The 14,571-nt window shown below is 37.6% G+C and overlaps 1 protein-coding gene across 2 annotated transcripts in view; it reads left to right on the top strand.

Moving 5' to 3' along the window:
* LOC149153837 (protein transport protein SEC24 C-like) overlaps positions 1 to 14,571 on the top strand; it is a 179,061-nt gene that overhangs the window by 84,127 nt on the left and 80,363 nt on the right. For both annotated transcript variants that reach the window (XM_089438519.1, XM_089438520.1), the window contains exons 11-13: positions 12,752 to 12,829; positions 12,977 to 13,069; positions 13,172 to 13,226. In XM_089438519.1, coding sequence (XP_089294645.1) covers positions 12,752 to 12,829; positions 12,977 to 13,069; positions 13,172 to 13,226 — 226 coding nt within the window. The remainder of the gene's footprint in view (positions 1 to 12,751; positions 12,830 to 12,976; positions 13,070 to 13,171; positions 13,227 to 14,571) is intronic.

Here is a 14,571-nt window from a genome sequence, read left to right as displayed (position 1 = left end):
CAAAAATGTTCAAATTCACAAGAGGTCTAATCTATGACAAAAGTAGTAAACTGTGAATATATCTACTAATCTCTCTTCCTTCCACCACGACCACTACATGAGCCTCCATGTGGTGGCTGTGAAGAAGATGGCGACAGTGAAGAAGATGGTGGCTATGGATGTTGTGGAATTGATGAAGATGAAGCCCATACTGTTGGTGTTGAAGAATGGAACATGAGAACCATGGGACTGGATGGGGGTGGCAACTCAACTTGATCATCATCTTCCTGGATAAGGGCATCCTCCAATTGCTCTAATTGCAACACTCCATCCTCCAAATTGGCATCCTCTGTATTTTTGTCCCAAAGTTGAAGGTCTTTATTATTCTTTGCATTCTCACAGTAGTGGTACAACAATCGCAAGTTGTAGTGAACATAACAAAACTTTCTGTTCAATTTAAATTTAACCTGTTCCTTTTAACATTGTGGAGGAAAGAATAAGCGCTCCAATACCTCTCTGTAGAAGAAGTGTTTACCACCTATGATAGCACTCATAATGCCAGAGTTTGTAGAAGTGGAGTAGCACCTCCATGCATGTTCCACCACTCAAGAGGAGAAATTCTCTTGATCTTTAATTGCATGATTGCTCCCAAATGGACTAGTGCCAAGCGTATAGTTGCTCAATTGTTTCTATAGCATGGCATACTCCTCCTCATTAGGGACTAATCTATCTAAAGCTTTCATATAACTAGATAGAACCTGTGGATTTAGGTGTGGTTTTCTCTTGCTCCCCCCCAGGTGCTGGTGTTGAAAGCCATGATGGATGATAGTATTTGGGTGTTAGAACATATGCTAAGGCATGTAATGGAATGTTTAGCATTTCCCATCGTTTTTCCACCTTTGCACGAATATAATTGTACAAGGTGATATCTATAGGCTTAATTTGCCCCAACATGTTATCCATCTCCTCATACACCTCCCCAATTATTGGTCGATTTGAATTTGCAGAATTGATTATGTAATAAATGGGTTTGGTGAAATGCAAAACATATTTAATCTGTGACCAAAAGTAACTATCAAGAGTAGTGGCCTTGACTACATTAGCACCATCTCTATCAATGTTAATGTCATCCCATGATTCACATGTCACCATATTAGTTAAAGCTTGTCTCACCTTCACTATCCGCCTGAAGGTGAGGTAATAACTTGCAAATATTGTTTTTGAAAGTTTAAGCAATTGCAACTTGGGGTAAGTGCCATAAAAGTAGTTTACCCTTGTATGCCTTATGACAAATTTAATGAGTTGCTTCCCTTTCTTGTAAGGCTCATTAATCCATCCACATTCTTTATGCTCTACAATATCAAGCATCAAGAGGTTCAATGTGTGCACCAAGCACTCAAACCAAAGGATGTGTGGATGAGTACGCTCAATAATTTTTCCTGCCGCCTTACAATTTGCTGCATTATCAGTGATCACTTGAACCACATTATTAGGACCAACATCTTTGATTTTTTTAAAATAGGAGATCTACAATGTTTTTGGAAATTGCACTTATGGAGGAGTCATGACTTGAAAGAAATACTACACCGCTAGCAGAAACACCAAGAACATTTATCCCAAGTTAAAGCAACACCTCGAGTTGCTCTTTCTATCCTCTGCATTCCCGACCCAATTTGAATTTGTATATCCGTGCAGCCTCAATTCACCACCTGAGACATATCTCAAACCATGTCCAATTGTACCATATAGGTACCTCAACACATGCTTCGCTGCATGCCTTCACTTAACCATAAATTGGCTAGCTTCCTTCACTAGATCCATCACCACAACTACTTTCTAGTCACTTTGTCTATGTGTTTTGTTTGACACTGAAGCAAATCCTATAGCGGCAATCATGGTTGACCCCTCTGCCACTGCTACTCCCTTTGTCATTGAAGCGTATCCTGCTGTCTGGCACGACCCCTTCATGGAAAGGCATACTGCCCCTAGAGACCTCCTCGTGCCTAAGCATTTGACAATCTCAACTCATGACAACCTCTTGGAAGGTTGCTCTTTCCATTCTGATTGACTATTTTCTTCCTTGAAATTGGAAGCTCTTCCAACCTTGTAGGTTGTGGAAGGCTAGGAGCAACAACACTTCCATCTTTATAGTTGTGAGTGTTAGGCTTCCTTGTTGCCAAAATTTTGCTTTCAACTTTTCTTGCCACCCTGAATGCTTTCTCCAATGAATCAAGTTCCCAAAGGCGAACCTCATGTTGGATGTTATCCTTTAAAGTCCCTATGAAGACATCAATCCTGTGCTCCTCTTGAATATCAATTACCTTGATATTTAGATTTTGGAAGTCCTCAACGTGCTCCGCCATTGAACCCTTTTGTTTGAGATTCATCAATTGGCTAAAGAAGGTGTTGCTAGCACATTATGGTATCCTCATAATGTGCTATCATTTCCTCCATAAAAATTGACCAAGATGAGAACAACGCCATCGATACCATACAAACTGATTGGGTTCTAAATATAAAGATGCTGTGCGTACCATTTGTGTGTGTTGCACATCATGGAGATCAAAATATTGCTCCATCTGTAGTATTTATGTTACCAGATCCTTGCTATCAAGCTTCCTCATATCGATCTTTGGAATCTGGTGTGTTGTTAATTTTAGTTAACAATGGTATGTTCTATGCTTAGCACAATTACTTCAATGTTCCTTTAGCAACCCAATGTCAATTCCCAATTTAGTTTTCAATAGCAAACACATTAATCACATGGACAGTGAAATTAGATAGAACATGAAACAAAATGTAGAAGACAAGCCAAGACTAGAGGACACATAATTTCTTGAAGTTGAGTTCCATTGGAGTAGATACAGACTTGCAATCCACGATCCCACATCTCTTGAGTAGCTTCACAATGTATTTTCTCTGAGAAAGAAAAATCTCACTTGGCTTTTGCCAGACCACCAAGCCTAGGAAGTAATGCATCAGATCTAGGTCCTTCATTTCGAATTTGGAAGCCAACGCCCTCTTGCATTGATAAAAGAGAGTGTCTGCGCTTGTCAGAAAGAGATCATCTACATAAAAGACCAAAATGAGAGGCATGTCCTTTTCAACCTTGAAATATAGGTTAGGATCAACATCGCTCGTTGTAAATCCCAACTTCATAAGATAGCTGTCAATCCTCTCATACCAAGCCCTAGTGCCTTGCCTCAACCCATAGAGGGCTTTCTTCAACCTGCATATGTATGTCATTTGATCTTGTACTTCGAACCCCTGAGTTTGTTCCATGTAGACTTCCTCCTTAAGCAAGCCATGTAATAAAGAAATTTTAACGTCCATTTGATGTAGGCTCCATCCTTGAGAGGCAGCGAGAGCAATAATCGATCGGATAGTGGTATATCAGGCAACCGATGCAAATATCTCGTCATAGTCTACTCCTTCCTTTTGAGAGAAGCCTCGAGCAACGAACTTGGCCTTATATTTTTCAGCACTCCCATCAACTCCATGTTTAATTTTGTATAGCCATTTTGAGGTGACTACGGACTTGTCCTTCGGTCTAGGCACCACATCCTAGACATCATTTTTCAAGATAAATTAATATTCCTCATTCATTGCATCCTTCCAAATTTGGTGCTTTACGACTTCTTCGAACGTGCATGGCTCAGATTGAACAATAGTACTCATAGCAACTAAGTACCCTTGATACCTGTTCGACTTCTTGCTTTCACGGAATGTCCCTCTTGGAGCAGTGTCTTTCAGCATCTTCGAGAGTATCTTTAAGCCCCAAAGGTCTTTTTCTTGAGGTAGAAGGATCACTAGGACAAGGATCAATGGGTTCCATCAAGCCTTCAACATCGAGCATAAGCTTATTTGTCGAAGGTTCATCTTGCTTTTCTGCATCATCATCATTATCCTTCCTTGGAATGGGGAGATCTCTGGCCTTCCCAATTGTAGTGTCTTCATCGAAGGTGACATCATGGCTAACTTCCACATCTCTTTGTCCGGATACATAGATTCTATATGCCTTTGAATTTTCATTGTAGCCCACAAATGTACCTTTCTTCCTATATGCTTCTAGCTTATTTCTTTTCCCTTTAGGCACATGAAAATACACGGAACAACCAAATATTCTAAAATGAGAAACATCGGGTTTCTTACAAGTGAAAACTTCTTCGGGTGTCTTGAAATCAAGTGCTTGATGAGGGCTCCTATGTTGAACATATACAACAATGTTTGCAACTTCTCCCCATAAGAACTTTGGTGAACCTTGATCATGGAGCATGGCACGGGTGGCTTCCATGATTGTTCGATTATTTCTTTCAGCAACTCCATTTTGCTCAGGAGTGTATGGAACAATTGTCTTCTTCTTAATGTCAACCTCCCTACACAAGTCATTGAATTCATTTGATTCATATTCGGCTATGTTGCCAGGAAACGTGGGTTCGGGGATGGGGATGGGGACGAGGACGTCATTTTTTGAAACAGGGTGTGTGGGTTCGTCGGGGGTATATTATAATTTATATATATAATATATAAATATTATATTTTATAAATTATAATATATGTGAATTTGTATATTTTTCGACTTACAAGAAAACTAAAATACTTATGATTTAAACTTTAAATATTTAAACATGCACATCATTGAACATTCAACATTCACAATGAAATTTCAAAATTTCTAGTGTTATATCAAGTGCATATTGGAGTTTACATATTAATAAGAATCATGATATATGTCCATTGTCATTCTACATTCAAAATTTGCCTTAAGGCATCTCCAAACAAAAACTAGGAAATTTTAAAATATTAAAATAAATATAGCTAATAGTGAACAATGGCTTCCTCAAGCCATGTCATCAACATCACTCAGATCTTCAGTTAGCATGCTCTCCAGGTAGAAATCACTCTCATCTTGAGGCTCTTTCTCATCCATAGCAATTGGAGGTAGCTCAATAAGGCCATCTGGTTGTACCTCCTCGCCCACACACATAGCATCATCTGTGTATTGGTCCCATCTTTTTGAGATATGAGACAAAGTGTGCTATGAATGTACAATAAGTTCTCTGCCTTCTTTGAGCCCAACCTATTTCTCTTTACTGAATGGATAAAGGCATAAGTACTCCAATTCCTCTTGAAAGATGCATAACTAGCTACTTGGAATATTAGGGAAAGCCCATTAAATTAATTAAAAATTTAAAAATAAAAACTAAAATGAACTCCAAAGAACCCGATTTTGGGGTTCCAAGTACCCATCATCAGGGTTCTTCGTACCTGTCAAGACAAAAGAACCCAAATTTTTTTAATGGAGAACTCGATTCTTCATAGAAGAACCCGGTTCTTATGCGTTCTTCTCAGAAGCACCCATACCAGAATCCGGTACTTGGGTTCGAGAACCCCAACCCCGGGTTCGGGAACCCATGCAACATAGATATTCGGTTTCATTGTTGGTCTTTAATATTTTGATCTTCTTATCTGTTTGATTTTCCACCAAGGCTTTGAAAGAACAAAACCATTTGAACACTTCATCCTTCTTCTTTAAGAAATAGATCCATGTTTTGCGAGAGAAGTCATCCACAAAAATTGCATCGTATAAGTATCCTCGCAATGATGTTATAGGCAACATTCTAGATAGGTCAGAATGGACCAATTGAAGAATATCAGAAGTTTGGATCTCACTTGAAGGGAATGGTCCCCTTATAAGTTTTCGAGCTGCACAACCCTGACAAACTCCTTCATGATTCATGTTGAACTCGGGCATACCTGTGACCATCTGCCTTACCCCAGGTAAGGCTTTGTAATGAAGGTGAGCAAATCTACAGTGCCATAATTCAGATTAAAGAGAAGTATCACAAGCAAGGCTCCCAAAGGTCTTCTTCCAACTTTTTAGAGACCTTCAACCCTAAATCCAAGTGTAAATGCATTTTTAGGGTTTATTTGCCAAATATATACCTTTCCATCAATGAATGCTACCTTGGAGCCTTTATCTTCCATCGTAGAAATAGACATGAGGTTCTTCTTCAAATCAGGTACATACAATACTTCTTGTAGATGAATGGTTTGACCTTGATTCAAGTGAAGAGTGATAGTACCTATTCCTTTCACGAGATATGTGGCATTATCAACAAGTATGATCTCCAAATTAGTCTTCTTTTCAACCAAATTTGAGAGGGCCTCCTTGTACCCAGTGAAGTGCCTTGAGGCTCCACTATCAATCAACCAATGATCCAAAGTATCCAGAGGAGAGGCAGTAGATAAAGCGGAAATACGATAAAATTCCTTTTGTTTTTCTACAACATTACTTTCCTCATACCTGGAATTTCTCGTCCTTTTGGGAGGTCGACCATTTCCATATCAAGCAGCAGGAGCATTTCTCTTTTCTTCATTGTTGAGCATGTTGTTCCTTTGATTGCCATTGTCTTTGAAATTGTTGTTGTCATCATCCCTTGGATAATTCTTATTGTGAGGGCATTCTCTAGCATAATGGCCAAACTTGTTACAATTGTAGCACCTTCCTTTCCTTCCTTCTTTGAATCCCTACTTGAACCCTTGACCTTGTCTCTTTGGACCAACATTATTCTTCCTATTGGAATGAACGGAGAAGGCAATAGGTTCATTTCCATTTGAGGGCTTGTTTCTCTCCATCATCCTCGTCTCTTCTTGAGTGCAACTAGCCAATAATTCATCGAAACTAGGAACCTTTTCACTGTTGAGAATGGTCGTGTTAAACACATCCCATGCTCTTGAAAGACCTCCAAGTGTAATGAGAGAAAGCTCCCTGTCAGCAATAACTTCGCCAATGGATAGAAGGTCATTCTTGATTTGTGTGATCCTCATGAAGTAGGATTGGATAGACTCCCCTTTATCCATCTTGATGTCCTTCAACTTGTTCTTGAGAAAGAGGATTTGATTTGCATTGTTTACTTTGAACATCCCAATCAACTTATCATACATCTCCTTAGATGTTCCCAAATCAGAAATATAGGCAACCAAATGCTTTTGAATGGAGTCTATGATAATTTTTTTTATAGCTTTGACCTCACCTTTCTTATACTTCACCTTTGTAGCAGTAGGTGCATTTGAAGGAGGCTCTACAATCTTCCCTGCATATAGTCCATGGCATCATATTCTTCTAAAGTCAAATCCAAAGTCATTTTCCATGCATGATAGTCAGATTTGTCCTTGAGCTTATCCTCAGATTTGAAGTAAGATGTAGTAGCCATTGAAGCAAGTCCAATAATTTTGTCTAACAACTTTCCCTTAGTGATTGCTTTTCTCTCTCTTGCTTGGGCTTTGTCTTCACCTGAGCTCTGATACCATTTTAATTTTAGTTAACAATGGCATGTTTTATGCTTAGCACAATTACTTGAATGTTACTTTAGCAGCGCAATGAAAATTTCCAATTTAGTTTTCAATAACAAACACATTAATCACATTGACAGTAAAAATAGATAGAACATGAAACAAAATGCAGAAGACAAGCCAGGACAAGAGGACACTAGATTTGGCGGATGCTAGGGAAAAACCCCAATGTGTGGAAAACCCTTTGATCAATTCTTCTTATTATTATATCAAATGTTCAACAGAGAGAGAGTACAAAAGTGAAAATTTGACTTGCCAAACCACAGTGAAAATAAACTTGTCAAATCTGTAGCCAATTGCAGTCAAATTCAACCCTAACCAAAAAGTCGAAGATGGTCAACACAACCACAAATCTTCTTTTTTGGAGCTCGGTCATACCCAGTCAAACTCGACCTGATAAGGTGGTCAAAGTTAGCCCAAAACAGTTCTGAAAGATGTGGTCAAACTTGGTCAACTCTTGGTCAAGTCTGCGATCAACCCTCCTGTCAGCCCTGTAGTCAAAGTGCCTAGAAATTCTTGGTTTTTATGCCAAATTGCATGGCCTGCCAAAACAAAATTTTCCCACAAAATTCACAGTCAAAGGATGAGTCAAAGTGCTTGGTCAATGTTGGTCAAACTCCTGCAACAGTCCTGAAATTCGACCTTGCAATTTGGCCAGAAAATTCGTCCTTTTGCCACGTGTGAAAGAGAAAAGATCTGCCCAATAGTTGTACAAACCAATGAGAGAATGGGAGAGAACAAATGTGTGTGATGATGATGCCAAATGAGGTGAGAGGGCAGTGGTACTTATACAAGTCGTTGAGGGTGAAGAGTCATGTCCATTGGGCTTCATGAGCCTACATGATGATGTCGCTGACTTGAACAATTTGCACATGTGTGGGCATAAATTCAAAAACGCACTTCTACTTGTCCAAATTGGATGATCTTTATGTCAATTTTGGTCCTCTCAAAAAGAGGAATTTAATGCAATCATCATCTCCATCAAATGAGTTGTCCCAAGGTGGAATTTGGCCTTAGTTTCCAATTTTAACACTTAAACCCAACATTGGTGTCTCTAAAATCATAATTCAGATTCCTTTTGTCCCCATCATGATTTTCATGGATTACCTTGTCACTACTGGGAAGCCTTTCTTGTAGCAACTTTGTCAGCCCTTCCATCTTGACATTCATCATTGCCTCCACGTCTACTTTTAAACCATTCATGTCCCCTTTTAGTTCATCCTTGTTGGTTGTTTGTGAGAGCGAGATTTGTTGCTCTTGGTCTCGTAATTTTGATATATCATGTTGCAATTCTTTCTCTTCATGCGGCATAGTAGAACTTTTTGAGGGCTTAATGGGTGTAGAATTCTTTTATTTGGGAGACATTTTAGAACCAAACACTGATATCTATGCTTCAATATGCTCTTCGAATCACTTCAAACTGATTTTTAAAACAAAAGTTATGCAAAATTGAAAAAAATACACACCTTTTTCTTGCTCGTTAGGAGCTTGATATTGAAACTGTTGTATCTTTGTAATTTTGGATCTCCAAGGTCTGAAATTTCGTCTTGTGGTAGCTCTCTGAGTCATCTTTCCAACCCTACAAGTCAGAGCGAGATTGGATTGTTTAAGAAAGAGTTATGCCCAATCTCCCACGATGACTTGATTATAGACTGGTTCAGTAGAGAAGGAACTTGTACGAAATTCCACGTGTCACTGTTTTCACCTTCGACATTGAAAATGATAGCGGAGAACTATAGTCTGTGCACTTTCAATCACTTTTTAAAAAATTCAAATGTGATGCTTGAAGAGGATGTTATGATGATTTTCCCTAGGTCACCTGTTTGAGATTGAATTTTTGAGCCTACAAAAATCCCAACTTCTTCAAACCATATCTAAAAACATATAGTGAACCAAGATTTGAAACTTTTACACCAAGTTCACCAAGATTTTAGCGCCACGTGGTCGAAATTTAAGCTTCTGAAGCCTCATAGAAAAAAAATTTATAGCACAAATGCCAAGATGACTTGTTTGAAGCAGTGAAACCCTATAATCCAAAGCTCTGGTACCAGTACCAAATATTGTGCAACCAACTCTCAAAACAGAAGAAAAGATAGATTAACAACTTAAAAATTATCCTCTACGAGGGGGAAACCTCCTTTACGTTACATAAATGAACAATTCTTGGACTATACAAATGATAAGACCTCCTTGGTATATATAGGAGTCTAACGGGTCACAATATAATCAAAGTCTACATATCAATAATAATGTAAGGGCACAACAATAACAATAGTGGGCTTCTATGGGGCACAACAATAACAATATGGGGGATACACGGTCACAACCATAATAATAGGGGGTTACACTAAAAATAACAATAAGGTGGGTACACTAGTATTATAGGGACCTAACATTGTTTGGTGGTGTAAGTGATTTATGTCTTCTTTCCTAAGTCTAACTTAAGAAAAGTACAATAATTAAAGTCAATTAATTATTGTGGACTATTGAGTCATTTTCTAAGGATAAATAATTTAATTATTTAAGTGACTTAGAAATAATTTCAACCATTGATATCCAAAATGGTTCTAGAAGGGAGATCGGGGTTAGGAGTAGGCCGAGTTGCTGTAGGGCCAAGTTTTCGCTAGCGCACATTAGTGGCACACAAGGAGGGCACAGGTCAAGTTGCTGGCTGAGTATTTAGGCTGAGTTCTCCAGGCCGTTTTCATCCATAGGCTAATTTCCTTGAGGCCGAGTTCCTTTGGCCAAATTCATTCTTAGGGAGTTGTGCTATAGGATCAGGGTTTTGTATTTTTCTTTGTATCTCTGTGGGTCAAATAACCTATCTTTTCAAGATATTTAAATCATGGAGAATTGTTGTGGGTTGATTTTATTTTTCAATGTGTGATTGATCTTTCTTGTTTATCTCCACTGCATATATTTTATTTTAAAAGTTAAAAATACTATTGATTTTATTTTTAAGTGATTCAATAATTATTTGGGTAAATAAATTGCTGGGGATAAATTAAATTGCCATGAGAAAATATAACTGGCTGGTATTAGAAATTTAACATGGAAAACATCTCTATGTTGCATTAAGAGATAATTGCAATGTTGGGCCCTTTTAGGGCACAATATTAGAGTAACCACCCTTTCCTCTCGCTAAGTTAAGATCTCAAAGATGTTTGCCTTAACACTTAGCTGGGAACATTAGGAGTATTCTTTGTTTTGGATGGGTTTCCTTTCCAAGACCCCTGGGTTTCTTCTTCACCTCTTTATTTTTGGAACTGTATCTTGCTAGATGTCTGTCTGCATTGTATGTTCAATAAATGAAGTGTAAGTTCTATTGGTTGAACTGTTTTTCCCATATAATATGCTTAAATTTAGATTAACTGCCTCTTGGAGTTTTGGTCAATTTGTATGAACAGTACATAAACTCTTGCAATGATAGTCATATTCCTTCATGTCGTAGCTTACTTATTTTCTTGAGCTTGTATCTAATATTTACAATGCCTTCCCAATTTTCTAGTTATCACATTTGAAAAGTAACTTTATTGTGAGTATTTGCATAATTCAAATACACACATGACAGATGGTATTGCCTTTTTGTGCTGAAATTCTAGAAGCCAATATTTCATAATGACGTCATTATTGCTCAAGAACCATGGAGTCCCTTCAAAGCTATTTTGTTTGAAAATAATATGGAAATCATTTTATACTTGTTTATTTGGGCTCCCCAGTTTTTTTAATGCCCATACATGAGTTTTTGGCAATGACCATGTATCATTGAATTCACAAATCAATTGACAGTCCTTCAATATTAAGATTTTATAACTTCACCCAAAGCAGATCTGTTCCATGAGATTCACTCATGCTTTTTAATGCAGCCACTGCTAGTTTTGGTTTTTCAGTATTTTTCCCTCTCCTCTCACTATTTTATTGAGATTTTCAGAGTTTCTAGTTAAAACTCTTCTATGTGTTCCTTCTAATAGTATCACTGTTTGAAATTCACCTTGTAGGGAAGTTCCTTCCACCTTTCTTTTGACTATTTTATATTTTTTATTATATTGTTCAAATTAAATTTGTATTTTGGAAATGCTTCTTATATCAACTTACATTTGTCCTTTGTCTCAGCTGACATGCTATGAGGGGCATTTTTATGCATAGAACCGAGTAATGGCACTTTGCCTAGTACTCACCCACTTGGGGAGGTTTGAATCTGGGTCTCAAATTTAATACAATCACTGCTTTCTGATAGTCCACACACCCATGGGGGAAGTTCCTTTTACTCATTCGATAAGGTTCCATCATTTATGATATGTATCTTTGATTCTCGCTTTTGATATCTTTTGATGATTGCTACATCATGTAGTGATACAACAACTTGTAGTTCTTGCTAAATTTCATGATGGGTAACAATTATTAATATGCATGTTATTAAGATCTCTATTCCAACAATCTAGGTAAATTAATTCCTTGTGATTTCCTTACTGAAAAATTAATTTAAATTGAATTTTTCAGCTAATTGTTCAGCCTATTGAATCAGTGGAAGCTACATGAAACGAATCCTCAAAATACACACAGAAATTGCTGCTCTTCATATATCAGCTTCTCATTAAAATTACTCAAAGCTTACAAGGGCTGCCAAACTGGAAAAATAACGCATTAGAAAACAATAAAAACTGTCTGTTCTGGTGCACCATACAGTTAGTCCAGCCCTGCCAAAACTGGCTGTAAAAAGTTAAAACCCTTCCGTTGCTTCTGAAATCTATTTCAGAAATTTGTATGGCCACCCTTCTCTTTTGCTGGGTTGTATAGCCTCCGGAAGTTGCCTATGCACCTGCTATGTACGGCCTTCCCAATTTCTGAGTTCTGGGTTAACCTCCTTTTGCTGGTCACACTGTTAACTTTTTTTTTTTTCCTTTGGAGGTGCACATTGAGTAAAAATTCTTTATTTCTCTTACACTTGTGTTTTTTAACACTCTCAATGTCTCTTCCTTTCAATTTGACTTTCTTTTAAAACATTGAGTTGATGGTCATGTCTTCATAACCATAATGTCTCATGGAGATTGAGATCCCAATCAGCAGTGGAGATTACATCTAAATCATTAATGTAAATACTTTACATTTTATTAGACATTAATCAAGTTACTAATGAAAATGACAGACTCTTCACTTTAATAATTAATTTGAATTAAAGTGAATTACAAAATAGAAAGTACTTTTCTGGATGACTTTGGCATGTCCAACACTAGACCTGTACAGAAGTTTCTACTGGATGCTATAACATCAACACATTTGCAAATATACACTTCTCATTATATATTGGTGCATTCCATTTCATGCATATCATATAACAGTGCTTTTGTAGGAAAGATGAAATGCAGGTTTTGCAGATTGCTAGTCTTTGCATTAACTCTTCCTATATTTTTTGCAGCCTTCAATGCTCGTTGTTCCTGATGTGCAAGATGTTTACACCCCTCTCGAGACAGAGCTCATTGTGCCTCTCCATGAGGTTAGTCTCACCATGATTTTGATTTCATTCGAGTTAAGTGTTATAATGTAAGGATTTTGAATGTAGTTTGTTAACCTCAATTTCCATGGGCTTATTATTACGTAATTGTTGTTTTTGAAGCAATTTTAAATAATTCTTTGAATACAGTGTCGTCCACATCTAGAACAACTTCTTGAAAGTATTCCAACTATGTTTCAAAACAACAAAATTCCTGAATCAGCATTTGGTGCAGCTATCAAGGTTGGGTTCTTCTCATTTTGTGCAGTTACTTGTCAGTTTTTTGTACCTTTCTCTTTCTGCTCTTTTATGATTTTTAAGGTTTTGCGTGTTTGTTATTTTAAGGGAGCCTTCCTAGCGGTGAAGTCCACGGGGGGGAAACTGCTAGTTTTCCAGTCAGGTTAGTTGACATGTTAAACATTCATCAAAGTTCATATGAAGGATTAGAGATCTATATAAGCAATCAAACAGAGGACCCAAAATGTAGTTGGTTTTTATTGTTTACTTTATTAGTCTTTTTGATTTTATCACCCAATTTTGTATTTTAATATTTATTATAATTACTGAGATTCGAACATGCATGTCAATGATTATGTCAAAAGCAAATATATATTTCTCCATTGTGTACAAAGAGTCTCTTAAGACAAAGTTAGATATTTGTTATTTATGGAATAATATTGTAGGCAGTCCACTTTAAGTCAATTATAGGTCCTGCTGTATCGAGACTTCTGGTGTTAATGGGCACATCACTTAGCTGTGATACATAGAAGCAAAGTACCTATTATAGCAATTAATTTGATTTCTGCATGAACATAGTTGCATACCTTTCTTTAGATAATTTTCACGGGGCATCTGATTCCTACTAAGAACTGCTTATATGAGAACTTTAATGGCTTCTTGAAGGATGTAGTGATCTTCATCATGCCCTTAGTCCACCTTACCTCTGATACGATGTTGAGAAATCAATAGGGCTACAATTAGGGTGATTTATCATTATTCTTGATAACTGCTAGTGATGTGTTTTTACTTTTCTTGATTATTAGCTTCTTCTTTTATTATTATGTTGTTCTTATTATCAAACAACTACCAAAAACATGAATATCAATAGTACATAAGAACACAGGATGTAGGCTGCAAGGCAGGGCCAAAACCTCTCCTCTTGAGAGGAAAACCCACAAATCTCTTCTCTTCTTATAGATTCTTCAAATGACGAATTCCAAGACCTTTAGAGCAAGACCAAGACCCTTCCAAGACCAAGTCAGACCTTCTTGATGATGTACTTCTTCTATCCAAGTCAAACCCAGTCAAATCTCTTCTAGCTGCACAATTTTGACCCCCAACTACAGAATTTCGGTCCCCACTGCAGGTCTGAAATTTTTGACTCCTGCAACAGTTGCTGCATCCACACGTGTGAGGGAAATTAGGGCTTCCAAGGCTTCCTTGCTCCTTCGTTTGAGCTTCTTCTTCTTCTAGGGCTAGTAGGTGACCTAATAGTCCTTTCTTCAACCAGTTTCGACCTTATTCTGCAACTTGGAAACTTAGACCTTGTAGCTGCAAAACCCTAGCCTTATCTTCACACGCGAGAGAGAGAGAGAGAGAGGCAACCAAAAGCTTCGTCCTTCTTCCTTCTTTCCTCCTTCGCTAGCCTTTCTTCTTCTTCTTTGCTTGGATGATGAGTGAGTGAATTCTCTCCACATGATGAGTGAGTGAATGTCCATAGGAGGTTGAATTCTCTCCTATATATA

The sequence above is a fragment of the Pinus tabuliformis genome, chromosome 9 (genome assembly GCF_031772625.1).
Source record: "Pinus tabuliformis cultivar Carrire ecotype Pingquan chromosome 9, CPIR1, whole genome shotgun sequence".
Lineage (NCBI taxonomy): Eukaryota > Viridiplantae > Streptophyta > Pinopsida > Pinales > Pinaceae > Pinus > Pinus tabuliformis.
The sequence above is the reverse complement of the archived record's forward strand: the minus strand, read 5'-3'. Positions and strand labels throughout refer to the sequence as shown.